At 42.0% G+C, this 12,951-nt stretch overlaps 2 protein-coding genes across 3 annotated transcripts; both read left to right on the top strand.

Annotated features, from left to right (window-relative positions):
• The first annotated feature begins 537 nt into the window (after positions 1 to 537).
• Positions 538 to 2,822, top strand: LOC103362770 (vesicular inhibitory amino acid transporter-like). Its single transcript, XM_008289250.1, has 2 exons — positions 538 to 918; positions 1,635 to 2,822. Exons 1-2 carry the CDS (start codon positions 538 to 540, stop codon positions 2,820 to 2,822), a joined length of 1,569 nt encoding a protein of 522 aa, XP_008287472.1.
• Positions 2,823 to 4,314: 1,492 nt separating this feature from the next.
• bpifcl (BPI fold containing family C, like) lies at positions 4,315 to 12,496 on the top strand. 2 transcript variants are annotated; one of them, XM_008289253.1, is made up of 16 exons: positions 4,315 to 4,426; positions 4,526 to 4,661; positions 4,919 to 5,030; positions 5,182 to 5,310; positions 6,490 to 6,645; positions 6,731 to 6,794; positions 6,911 to 6,971; positions 7,971 to 8,062; positions 8,299 to 8,475; positions 8,615 to 8,674; positions 9,540 to 9,707; positions 9,968 to 10,035; positions 10,122 to 10,164; positions 10,248 to 10,311; positions 11,966 to 12,042; positions 12,140 to 12,496. In XM_008289253.1, exons 2-16 carry the CDS (start codon positions 4,562 to 4,564, stop codon positions 12,197 to 12,199), a joined length of 1,431 nt encoding a protein of 476 aa, XP_008287475.1. In that variant the 5' UTR covers positions 4,315 to 4,426; positions 4,526 to 4,561; the 3' UTR covers positions 12,200 to 12,496. The 2 variants fall into 2 exon arrangements, with proteins under 2 accessions (XP_008287475.1, XP_008287474.1); XM_008289252.1 differs by having other exon boundaries at positions 4,521 to 4,661.
• Positions 12,497 to 12,951: the final 455 nt, after the last annotated feature.

Genomic DNA, 12,951 nt, shown 5'->3' with positions numbered 1-12,951 from the left:
CTCTCTCTCTCTCTCTCTCGTGACAGTTGTGCCGTGCGCGTCACACTGGCACTCTCTGCGGACACGTGCACGCTCCTCTCTCTCTCTCCGTGGGTGATGCGGAGATTCCAGCGCTGTCACCGACAAGACCGCAAAGTGGGGGAAGATTGCGTGGAAAAAAATCAACAGAAAAATGCAAAATTGCGCATTTTAACGACAGATGAGGACATATGATTTTTTTCCTGCGTTTTGAGGCGTTTCTCCTTTGACGCAGTCGCCAGGGAGTTTTTTTTTCCTTTCTTGCTTTTTGAGGGGAGTAATATGGATGAGCAAGCTAAGAAAAGCGGCTGAGGATTTGTGAACGGTTTGGGTGAAACGGTTAGGCAGCCGTAAGGAGGCTGGTTCAGCTTCACGACGTCCAAGAGGCAACAGGCATGATTTTACTGTAACAGGTAAAAAACAAACAAACAAAAAAAAACAATCACCCTGCATGCATCTGCATCTGCGCTTTTTTACGCGGTAATATCTTTTTCAGCTGAAGAACGAATTTCTTTAAAGATGGCTCACCTAATCCGACACAAGCTCACCAACAAACTGACCAATGCGGCCCACACGGTGTCCAACAAATCCCAGGCCAAGGTCAGCGGGGTGTTCGCCCGGCTGGGCTTCCAGGCCGCCACGGACGAGGAGGGTTTGGGTTTCGCCGAATGCGACGACTTGGATTATGACTACAGGCAAGGGATGCAAATGGATGTCCTTCAAGGAGAGGAGGAAGGGGGACACATGGAGGGAGAGGGGGAGCTGGAGGGGGACAGCCACTACCAGAGGGACGGCACCGGCCCGAGGCCTTCGTCCCTGAAGACTGAAGGCTCTCTGGACGAGGACAAACCAAAAATCACGTCATGGGAAGCTGGCTGGAACGTCACCAACGCCATCCAGGTAGACTCTGATCCCTGTGATGCTGCATGTGCAAGAAAACAGCATGTCTGCATGCATGAGGCCTGCACAAAAAGTCACCTTGAAGATGTTCATGTTTTAACACCTCATGTTTTTATTCAGAGAGGTTGCTCATAAATCCACACGATCACAGATTAAAATAATAATAATCAGGTGTAATACTGTCAAATAAAATTCAGCGGATATTTTAGATGTATCCGTAGTGCTGCATTTCATCATAATTAAATACAGGCTTCAATTTCACGCTCAATTCATGGTTCGTGGGTGAGTGTATGGCGCTGAGTGGGCCTTAGGATTTATTTATTCAAATCTTTTTATCAGGGAGCTGCAGGCAGGGCCTGCTTCACTTAGATACCCCGAGGCTCAAAGGCGCCCACGTCCTTATCTCCATCTCCATCAAATTAAAGTCGTAATCAAATGAATTTAAAATTTCGTTTTAAAATGTCTTTTTTAAAGCATGAATTTGATCCAGCCTACAGAAGAGCCCGTTTTAAAGACCAGCGAACGAGAAAATAACTGCGATGCAGACATTAGAGCTGAATCTGCGCCGCATGATTTTTTTAATGGTGAAACTATAATTTGGTGCTGTTATTATGTAAGATGTGGGCTCTGTGTTGTTGGCTGCCTGGGATGGCTCGGCCTGTCACTGCGATGTGGGCCTCGTCCATTACCACTCAACTGCGCCTCTCTGTCCGCAGGGCATGTTCGTCCTCGGCCTGCCGTACGCCATCCTCCACGGCGGCTACCTCGGCCTCTTCCTCATCATCTTCGCGGCTGTGGTGTGCTGCTACACCGGCAAGATCCTCATCGCGTGTCTGTACGAGGAGAACGAGGACGGCATCAAAGTGCGCGTCAGGGACTCGTACGTGGACATCGCCAACGCCTGCTGCGCGCCGCGCTTCCCCGCGCTGGGCGGCCACGTCGTGAACGTGGCTCAGATCATCGAGCTGGTCATGACCTGCATCCTGTACGTGGTGGTCAGCGGCAACCTGATGTACAACAGCTTCCCGGGGTTCCCGGTGTCCCAGAAGGCCTGGTCCGTGGTGGCCACCGCCGCGCTCCTGCCGTGCGCGTTCCTGAAGAACCTCAAGGCCGTGTCCAAGTTCAGCTTGCTGTGCACGCTGGCGCACTTCGTCATCAACGTCCTCGTCATCGCCTACTGCCTGTCCAGGGCGCGCGAGTGGGCGTGGGAGAAGGTGAAGTTTTACATCGACGTGAAGAAGTTTCCCATCTCCATCGGCATCATCGTGTTCAGCTACACCTCCCAGATCTTCCTGCCCTCCCTGGAGGGGAACATGCAGAAGCCCAGCGAGTTCCACTGCATGATGGACTGGACGCACATCGCAGCCTGCGTCCTCAAAGGCCTCTTCGCCCTGGTGGCCTACTTGACGTGGGCGGACGCCACCAAAGAGGTCATCACGGACAACCTGCCTTCCACCATCCGGGCCGTGGTGAACCTCTTCCTGGTCGCCAAGGCGCTGCTGTCCTACCCGCTGCCCTTCTTCGCTGCGGTCGAGGTTCTGGAGAAATCCCTGTTCCAGGACGGCGGGAGGGCCCTCTTCCCTGACTGCTACGGCCCCGGTGGCCAGCTGAAATCCTGGGGCCTCGGCCTCCGAGTAGCCCTGGTGGTCTTCACCCTGCTCATGGCCGTGTTTGTGCCCCACTTCGCCCTCCTTATGGGTCTAACTGGGAGCCTGACCGGCGCCGGCCTGTGCTTCCTCTTGCCGAGCCTCTTCCACCTAAAGCTCCAGTGGAGGAATCTGCTGTGGCACCACGTCTTCTTCGACGTTGCCATTTTCGTTATTGGAGGCATATGCGCCATTTCTGGCTTCATTCACTCCATCGAGGGGCTCATAGAGGCCTTCAGGTACAATATCCACGACTGAGAGCTCCGGAGGTGACCTTTATTGAAGGGGTGATGTCCAAAAAAAAAAAAAAAAAAAACGCCGGCCAGGTTGTCGTGACGCAAAACGCCACACTGACCACATGAGCTCAAGAGGAGGATTATTTGTGTGAAATGTACATCTTTTTATTTTGCCTTCGTGATAATGTGCAATAATAAACTCTACAGTCATAGTGTAAAGTAGTCTACTCATTCCAGAAAACGTGTTTTATTAACTGGACAGAGGAACACAACCTCCGCATGACAGGAGGGGATTTAAATATGCGGGCATTAAAGAGCCTGTCCAGTCTTCTTGCAAAGATGGATTTAACTGTGAGTGTGTCCGTGTTTATAACTGGGGAATGAAATATGTGAAAAACAATGGAGTGTGAAAATGTTCTTATTGGTTTTTGAGCTGCTAGATATCATTAATCCCACTTGAGAGAAAATAATCAGACCAGATGTTGCTCTATAAACCATGAATAACTTATGTGTAGTGGTTTGAACAAAATGACTTTTTTATTTCTATCGGTTTTGTGGGTTCTTTTTTCTCCCCCCATTCTTATGCCTATAGTAGTCCTTGTTGGCTCGTTTGTTTTCTTGGTGTTTCAAGTGTCACTCTGGATGAAGTGAATTCAAGTGCAAGCAAGTGGGTCCTAACTGTGTTATATGGAGAAAAAAAAAACAAACAACATGTCTGTCTGATAATATTCTGTTCCTATTGAACTTGTTAATTGTGATTTAATGGAACTTAATCATGGTGTGTGAGACAAAGAGTATTTGTTGAATTAAGAGATAAATAAATCTAATATTTTATGGCTGGTGATTCTAATGTTTCCTTGTTCGTTTGAATGCAGCCAAACAAGGCAGACAAGAGACTGCTCTGATTTAACTTTTGCTTTCGTTTATGCTGTTCTGAACTTAAGTTTCCCTTTTAAAGCGTTATCTGAGGTTCCTCTTTTGACTGTGTGCACACTGGAAGGAAACATATTTTCCACTTTAGATAGTCCTCCACTCAGTGCAGAGGCCTTCCAAGCAGCTTGTAGCAGATCATGCGAAAATGTGGCTCAAGTGATAAAGTTGTGGTCGTCTCTGTCCTTTCCAAGCCAGAGATTTCTGCCTTTCTCACATGTTGAGAAGCCTAAGAACAGTACACACACCAACACATAAGTTTCAGTTCCTTTTATCAATCAGTCAGTCATGACTTGCATTTTATACTAAGAAGGAGGCTGTTGTTAAACTAACGTAGGTATTGTGTTCATACAGGCTTCAATCCATCTTTAAAAATTGCTCCAGTACTTTCTAATATGAACATCTTGGTCTCTGATCTAGTCGAGTATGCAGTGATTTCAACATAATCAAGATCGACAAACTATCTGGTTTACATAGACAGATTAAAATCAAAAGGTTGTTTCCTGTTCCTCACAGCAACATGCCCACAAAGCAAAGTCTATCTGTCAGATGTCACAGAGTTTCACTTCTCAGTGATAAAGGAACTAAATGCTTCAGCAGACAAGCGGCACAGAGGAGCAGAGAAGACGTGTGCTCGCATGTGGAGCAAACTTCAAGAGCTCCTTTTCAGCTTGACAAACTGATCCTGCATTTCAGGTATGATACTCACTGAACATGTGTGTTGTGAACGACATGTAAATGTCTCAGTAGTTCTTTTATGGTTACATTCACTTTCACATGTTCTATTTAGAGCAGTGGAGCTGCTGTTTGCACTACAGGAGAGCCGGCAAAATGCTTCCATCTGTGATAGTGGTGCTCACGTTCCTTTCTTGCGCCTCTGGAGAAAACCCTGCGATGCAAGTCATCCTGACCAACAAAGGACTACAGTATGGTAAGGAAATAAACACACATCTCCTCGCAGCAAATCTTCCAGAGTTAAATAAAAGGCGGCTAAAGAGCAGCGCTTCATTTACAGCTTTTAATTGTTTAAACAGGCAGTTTGTTTGCAAAATGAAGGGAAGAATTCAGCTTCAGATCCAATTTCCTCATTTGTTGCTAAGTTACCTTGCAGGGTGTAGCCACATGAGACATTTTTTTTTTCGAAGTTTCATGCAAAATAAACTGAAACTTTCTTGCTGTTTGTCTCAGGAAAGCATGCAGGAGCAGGACTGATTCAGGACAAGCTGGAGAACATGACTCTGCCGGACATCACGGGTGACGTCGACATCAAAATTGGCAAAGTACACTACACACTAACAGGGTAAGACTGCATAAGAATACAACAAACCTATCCCAGTGTAAGATTACATTTTCACAACCATAACCCATAGCTGTTATGAAAGTTTAGCAGATGAAGTCTGCGGTCCACACGGACACCTCACATCTGTCTCTGCTCTCCTTGTGTGTTTCAGCACCACCATAACAAAGTGTGACTTTCCCGAGCCTTCCGTTGAGTTCTTTAACGCCACAGGATTTAAGACGTCCACCTCAGGCCTCAGTGTTGCACTAGCAGGCGAGTGGAGGACACGCTTTGGAATAATGTGAGTTTCCCCTACATGTAAAACACCCTGATCATGAGGCCAGTAGCCCTGTTTAGGTTTCCTCTGTGGCGATATTTCTCAGATTTCTCTAGTCTTCAGGGTATCTGAGACAATCTGATCATCCTCTTTGACATCAAGTGATTCCACATTTTGCAATTTAAATGTGTACACTTACAGACTTCCATATAACACCTTTATGAGGAAGTGTTCAAGATTCAAAGCATTGGTTATCGATATTTATTTTTAATGTTTAACACGGCCTTGGTGAGTTCTGCAATTTGCACTTCAGTTTTTTAAATATAGAGTGATGAACAAATTTATCAGACCTCCACCCAGTGTGAGGTTTATGCCCCAGCTGCCCTACATTTACAGCATTGGTAATGACCTAAATCCTTTTTTATGTTTCTGTAATGGTTAATACACCAGTAGGTAGAAGCTCTTTAACTGAAATGATATTTTTAATGCGAAAATGAATTTTCAAGTTTACTGTTTTATAAGATGTCAAAGTGTAGTTATTTCCCTGCATTTCCGCACAGAAACATTGGTTTTAGTGGTTGAATGTGATGCTTGATTAACTTCTGACTTTACATAGAAGCCCAGTGGCTCAGATTTGAGTATAAAAAGGTGAATTCAGTTTGAAATTCCTCATTCCTGTTCAACATGGTAAAACGTCGAGAGCTGAGTGCGAATAAAGCACTTCATGATGCTGAATGATTTGTATATATGACAATATTATTTTATGGAGACTTAAAAAATATAGTGGCTGGACTGTGGTTATGAATTTTAGAGCTAAAAATGAAGCCATTTTAATCAAAGTTGTGACTTTTTGAGCTGCATATTTGCTTGTTTGCCCACTAATGCATATAATTGTTAGAGAATGGATGTGCCAGTAATGAAAAATCACCTTTTGAATGTACTGTAAGCAAAAGAACAAGGAAGGGGAGTAAGAATTAAGTAAAATTAATGAGAGTACTTCTTTAAAAAAAGAGATTTATAATCAGACACAATGTATAATATATAATATATATGATTCCCTTATAACTGGACAAATAACGGAAGCACATTTAGGCCAGAGTTCATACATGTGGTTGAGGGTTACAGTGGTTTCAGAAGCAGATGTTGAATGAATAAATGTTCACCAGCACCAACATACGCTGTGCTTGTACTGTGTTTTCCCAGACATGATGGAGGATCCTTCAATATGGCTATATTTAGTGTGGATGTGACCTCTGTGGTGCAGCTGGGGAGAGATTCTAACGGGCATCTGTCCATCACCAGCATGAGCTGCGATGCTGTGGTTGGAGATGTGGACATACAGTTTCACGGTGGAGCCAGGTACAGTAGAAAAGAAAGAGATCGATCTAGAAGAAGTGATACTGATGTCAAGATATAAACCCTGCATCTTCACTTTTGTCAACAGCTGGATCATCCAGCGCTTCGTGCACCATTTCAAGGGGAAAATCAAAGGAAAAATGGAGAGCAATGTGAGTGTTTCCTCACCTCTTTGACTTGTGTATCAGCGGTCTACCTGTATGATAGTCACATGATGTGAAACATACTGTGGTGAACAATGGTGAACATTACCTCGTTTCCTCCCCAGATCTGCCCTGCAGTGACTGAATCTATTGAAAAATTGGAGTTCCATCTGCAGGCCATGAACGGTATTACTCCCTCTATATTCACAACATATCAGTTACATGGAATGTGAGTGTGCTTGGTTGTCTGTCTCTAAGTGTAGCCCTGCGATGGACTGGCGACCTGTCCAGGTGTCCCCTGCCTTCGCCCTAAGTCGGCTGGGATAGGCTCCAGCCCCCACGCGACCCTCGTGAGGATTAAGCGGTGTATAGATAATGGATGGATGGATCAGTTACATGGGCCCTTTCCCAGCTGGAATTTATATTAATTTATGAAAAGAAGCAGATAGAAATGAATTGAATAAACAATAACAATAAAAATGAAAGCATAGAACTTATAAAAACATGCTGAACATTTTCTGCAAAGTTCTAGTGATGTTTTTTAAGCTAAGTTCTCTTTTAGTTCCCAGAATGTTCTCCCTAAAGGTGGGATCACTAAATGTTATTCTAAAATGCTTGATGATTACAATGTTAGGCCGTTTTTGTCCAAATATTCTTAGAAGGTTTTCTGAATGGTGCATCAAGAACGTCCTTCTTGTTTTTATTTTTGCCATCATCTAACATAGTGGAACGTTGTGGGAATGTTTTGTTCCATTCTGTGTTACCTCAACCAACTTCCATCAAACTATGGCAGGACTATATAAGACTGTGGTAATATATCACATTACAGAAACACTTTATAAAAAACATTTTAGGCCTCGATAACATCTTGAAAAAGTTTTTTAATGTTGGTTTGAGAACATTCTTTCTTTGTTATCATGGAATAAAACATTCCCTGAATGCTGCAGCTAAAACATTATGTCTTATTTAACTTTTAACTCTGTAGGAACATTATTTGAGAAGATGAATCTTTAAAACCTTACTTTAACATCATATTACATCTTTAAAACATTATTTGAACTTGTAGGTATTATGTCGTTGTAATGTTCCCTGTTACCTTCAAAGGCCAAAAATAAGAAAACAGGGAGGTTTTCAAGTGTATAAATAAATAATACAAATGATTTCTTTATTTTTTATTCTGTGCAGTTTCCTTTGATGTGAATGAAGTTCTTTATCTTGACCTTCCTCTCACTGGCTTACCGCTCATTGATGCTTCAAGGCTGAATTTAGGCCTTAAGGTAAGAACACACACACACACAAACACACACAGGGAGGGAGTTTTATGTGATTATATCATGGAAGTTCCCTGACATTTACACATATATACTTAACTACATACCTGTGAGTACGTAGTAGAATCAAAAATATGCATCTATAATCTATAATGACAGCTTGTGACAAAACAGGAGTAATGCCAACACCAAAAAAAATGATCAATAACTGCGGTTAATCAGTTGCAACTCTTGAATTGAAGGGAGAGTTCTACAGCATCAAAACCCCGACGGAGCCCCCGTTTAAGCCCCAGCCCTTCACCATGCCCGAGCAGCCGGCGTACATGTTGTCAGTGGGTGTGTCTGAATTCACCCTGAACTCTGCCTCTTTTGGATACTACTCAGCTGGCCTGCTGCAGGTCCTCATCGATGACAGCATGGTGAGTGCACCTAACAGGACACACAGGTGGATGAGCAGAAGCAGTCTGAAGCAGCAGAGCAGTCCTTCCAATTTTCCTTTCGACGAAGAATTCTTTCCTAAACAAAGTGTGGTTTAAAAATGTTGTTTCATTGCTGCAGATACCTCCATCTTCTCCTGTGCACCTGAACACAACCTCAATGGGAGTATTTATTCCCCAGGTAAGTGTTTTTTTTTTTGTACCAGGGCTACGTTTGGCTGAACCCTTTGTGCAGCGCTTCAGTGCCAGAAATCTGACATAAGCAGACATGATACAGAACAAGCCACGTATGTAGAGGAGCTCATCATTAGAAATGATCTAACGGGGCTGCATGATGGCGTTATAGTTCACTGTGCACATAGTTTGACACCTTTAACATCATTAATTCATTTTTCTTTTGTAATTTGAGCTTGTCTACAATTTTTTAAAAAAAGAAATCAATTTTAAAGCATCTTAATTTTTACAAAAGCCAAAACTTTCCTCAATCATCTTTTGGCCTTGTCCTCTCTTAGGATAATTTTTATGTTTTCATCATACCCAGAGCCAAAGACGACAAGGAAAAAAATGATTGCTTTAAAACAGGTCGAAATTCTGCTGCCAAAATTTATGATTTACTTTTGTGAATCTGACAATTAATATTTCTTTTATTTAGAGGTAGGATTCATAAATGGACAGCATCTGAAGGCTTTTTTACATGTGAATAAGAGCCACTTCCTAGTGTTTTAAACAGAATTTATAAAGTGTACTGCCTCTCAAACATGTACTGCACCTTTATCAGGATTACAGTAAATGGATCACACAGGAGGCAAATCAAAATCACCAGCATGGCTTTATAATTTTATTACATGAATAGTTTTTAAACCTAAAGCCATCGATTATATGTTATACAACAATAGATCATAGAATGATTCTCTACCTAATCTTAATTACTGTGATGCCTTTATGAACTTTTTTTTCTTCATCCTTTCCTCTTCTTGCCATTTTCCTGCCCCCCTCTTCAAACTCTGCCTCATAAAATATTCAAGAATCACTTTTTTCTCCTTCAGCTTCCCAAGAAGTTTCCAGATCTGCTGATGAAGCTGCAGGTTTATGCCAAAGAGGCTCCGCTGTTTTCCTTCCAGTCCGGTGCTGCTAAACTCAGCGCTCAGATCGATGTGAAGGCCTTCGCCATTGAGCCAAATAGCACCCAGATTCCACTGTTCAAACTCGGTGTTGTGAGTACTTTGGTTTTCCAGCCTTTCAGTATGAATAATTATGACTACATGCATAAGCCTGTGCCTTTAATTGTTTTTTTGTTTTTTTTTAAATCCCTCCTTTTTAAAACTCACTGCAGCTGAAATATCTTTCAGTTTTAATTCGCACTCACATAAACTGCAACCTGCATTCTTTGCTATTTCTGACATTTTGTAGACTAAACAGTCGACCAGGACTGAAAAAGTAACTGGAAACAAACCAATGATTTGTTTTCTTCCAGGACTCAAAGTTCAACAGTAAATGGTGGTTTGCGGATGAAACACTGAAGGGCTCCGTGGCGCTGGATAAGTGAGCATCACCACGTTTTACAGCGCAACACTGAGCCCGAGCTCTCGAACTACAATTTAAAGTATCTTTTTACTGCTTTCTTTCAGTATTACGTTGACCCTGGAATCAACTGAAGTGGGAGACTTTAAGGTAAATGTCGCAAAACAAAAGTACGTCATGATCATCATTCATCTTTTTTGTTGGTGGTCTTCACATCATGTTTCTGTTTGCAGGTTGATGGTTTGCAAAAGACGCTGAGCATGGCGATGAAGGTGGCAGTTTTGCCAAAACTGAACGGTGAGACTTTGTCATATCGTCTTGTGCTCACTTCATGACTGTTTTCTACTTCAGTCATCACACAGGGCCCAATTAAAACTCATTTATGTCTGGACAAACAGTAAGGTCATTCCATGTCTGCTCAGCAAAGGTGGTTGCTTAACCATCTCAGAATCTGTTGAAACATTGTAGGAATGATCTGAAACCGACATCTGCCAATTTTTTTTTTAGCTGAAATTCCAACATTTTCATAATTGTTTACCCAAACAGAAATTTTCAGTAAATCTCTTACAAGTTGGAAACTGAACAAGATGCCACTTTCAGATGTTTATATCTCTTGAAGTAAATGTCCTACAGTCTTCAAATTATCAGGAGATGTTTAGAAGTTTCTGCTGAGTGGAGAGAATGCAGCAAATTCTGGCAATTAAAACTATTTTTTTGCAAGGATATTGAAACTTGGCACACTAGTAAATGATACTTCCATAATCATCTTACTATCTCAAATTTTATCAGCCTACCCAAGATTCCAGATGTCTATCTGGACATTTGGAAAACAATTACTTTTTTTTTTTTTTTTTACCTGTGTCAACTTTCATTGGCTATAACGCCCATTTCTACTAACATGTGAAAGCTTTCCAAGCATTACTAATGTCATTCAGATATCCATCCATCCATTATCTATACACCACTTAATCCTCACTAGGGTCATGGGGGGCTGGAGTCTATCCCAGCTGACTCAGGGTGAAGGCAGGGGACACCCTGGACAGGTCACCAGTCTATCACAGGGCTACACTTAGAGACAGACAACCAAGCACACTCACATTCACACCTACGGACAATTTAGAATCACCAATTAACCTCAACATGTTTTTGGACTGTGGGAGGAAGCCGGAGAACCTGGAGAGAACCCACGCTGCACGGGGAGAATATGCAAACTCCACACAGAAAGATCCCGGGTGTCCTCACCGGGACGCAAACCGGGGAACTTCTTGCTGCGAGGCAACAGTGCTAACAACTGCTCCACCTTGTAGCCCCATTCAGAAATTATTCTCACAATAAAATTGATCATTAGAGCCTATGCATTAGAGATATATTTTTACTATTTTTTTAAATATCTGCTTGGTTTTTGAACAAATCCTTAATTTGGGAGGTCTTAAGCAAAAAACAAACAAACAAAAAAACGAGTCTTGATTTCCAGAATAAGCTGCTTTCTCCCCATTTACCAGAAACTTGTAAACATCTCCTGACAGTTTAAAGACTCTCGGACATAAACTTCAAGCGATGTGGGCATCTGAAAGTGGCATCTTGTTCAATTTCCATCAAGACAGATTTATTGAAAATTTCCATTGGGTGAAAAATTAGGAAAATGTTGGAATTTCAACTGAAAACAAAACTGGCAGATGTCAGTTTCAGATGCCAAAGATCACTTCTACAACTGTTCAAGAGATTCTGAGGTGGTCAAGCAACTGACCTCAACTAATCTGACACAGATTGACCCCGTATTTAAATGTTTATATCCTTCATCAACGTAGACTAGAGCAACACACATCTATACAAGCATATTTTCACTTAGAAAGTGGCCATAAATGCATACATACGTGCTGATCCAACAACCTGGAACTAAGCTTGTTGAGAACAGTGTGTATTTGTAGTGACATGTACTTTCTTTTTTCAGGCGAACTGGGCAAAGGTATTGCTTTACCCAGAATGAAACATGCACAGCTGGTCAACTCAGTTCTGAAAATGGAAGAGGTCAGTATTATTTAAAGACCACACTGTGATGTAACTGGACATTTTAGTTCGGAGTAAAAATTGTCTTTAAGCTGATCATTGTCTTAATTCCAAACAGGGCTTTATGACCGTCTCTTCGGACGCTAAGTTGTTGATGGAAGACACAAGATTCAACTGACAAACGTGAAAGACTGGCGCTCTTCTTCTCAAACTTTAAGCCACTGATTAAACTGAATGTGTCTGTACCTGCCACCACACGGCAAAAATGGAAGTTTTTTAAAAATGATCAAGAAGCCTTGCTATGCAGTACATCATTACCAGCTCATATAATCTTCACACATACAACCTTCATGTCCAATCATTAAGTCATGAAACCTACTGTTCAACTCGATAAATGTTTATGACGTGGCTATGCACTGCCTATAATCTATTTCTTACTGCTTAATAATGAATAAAGTTTTATATTTTGCCAAGTCTTTTGCACTGTCTCATTAGTAATTGTAAGGCCTGATTGAATAAAGGTTTAAAGATCAGCAAATCTTGCAAACATTTCTACCAATAATTCTGGAAAAATCAGGCCGTTCTGGTTGCTGTTGTTAGTTTTACCACCAGGGGGACAACAAGTAAACAAAAATGTATGCATAAACAATGAACTTTTATAACAACTGTTGTGTTTGTGGCATTCAACTGGGGCCTTTCTACCTTAGTGCTGCGTTCACTGACCAGCTAGTTGATGGAGAGGAACCATCTGTCGTACATATCAGCTGCATTTTCTTTTTTTTTTCTTTTTAGCACATGAGCATTTTAAAGAAAGCTCTGCAGCTCTTTCTGACCCCAGATGTTTTATACTATTAACATCCCTGCTGGTTGACTATTAAAACAGCAGAAACAGTTCATCTGTTATGCTTCATTTCGTTCCAGTTACAATGA

This window comes from Stegastes partitus, unplaced genomic scaffold (assembly GCF_000690725.1).
Source record: "Stegastes partitus isolate 25-593 unplaced genomic scaffold, Stegastes_partitus-1.0.2 Scaffold601, whole genome shotgun sequence".
NCBI lineage: Eukaryota > Metazoa > Chordata > Actinopteri > Pomacentridae > Stegastes > Stegastes partitus.
Note: the sequence above shows the minus strand (reverse complement) of the source record. Positions and strands in the feature narration are given on the sequence as shown.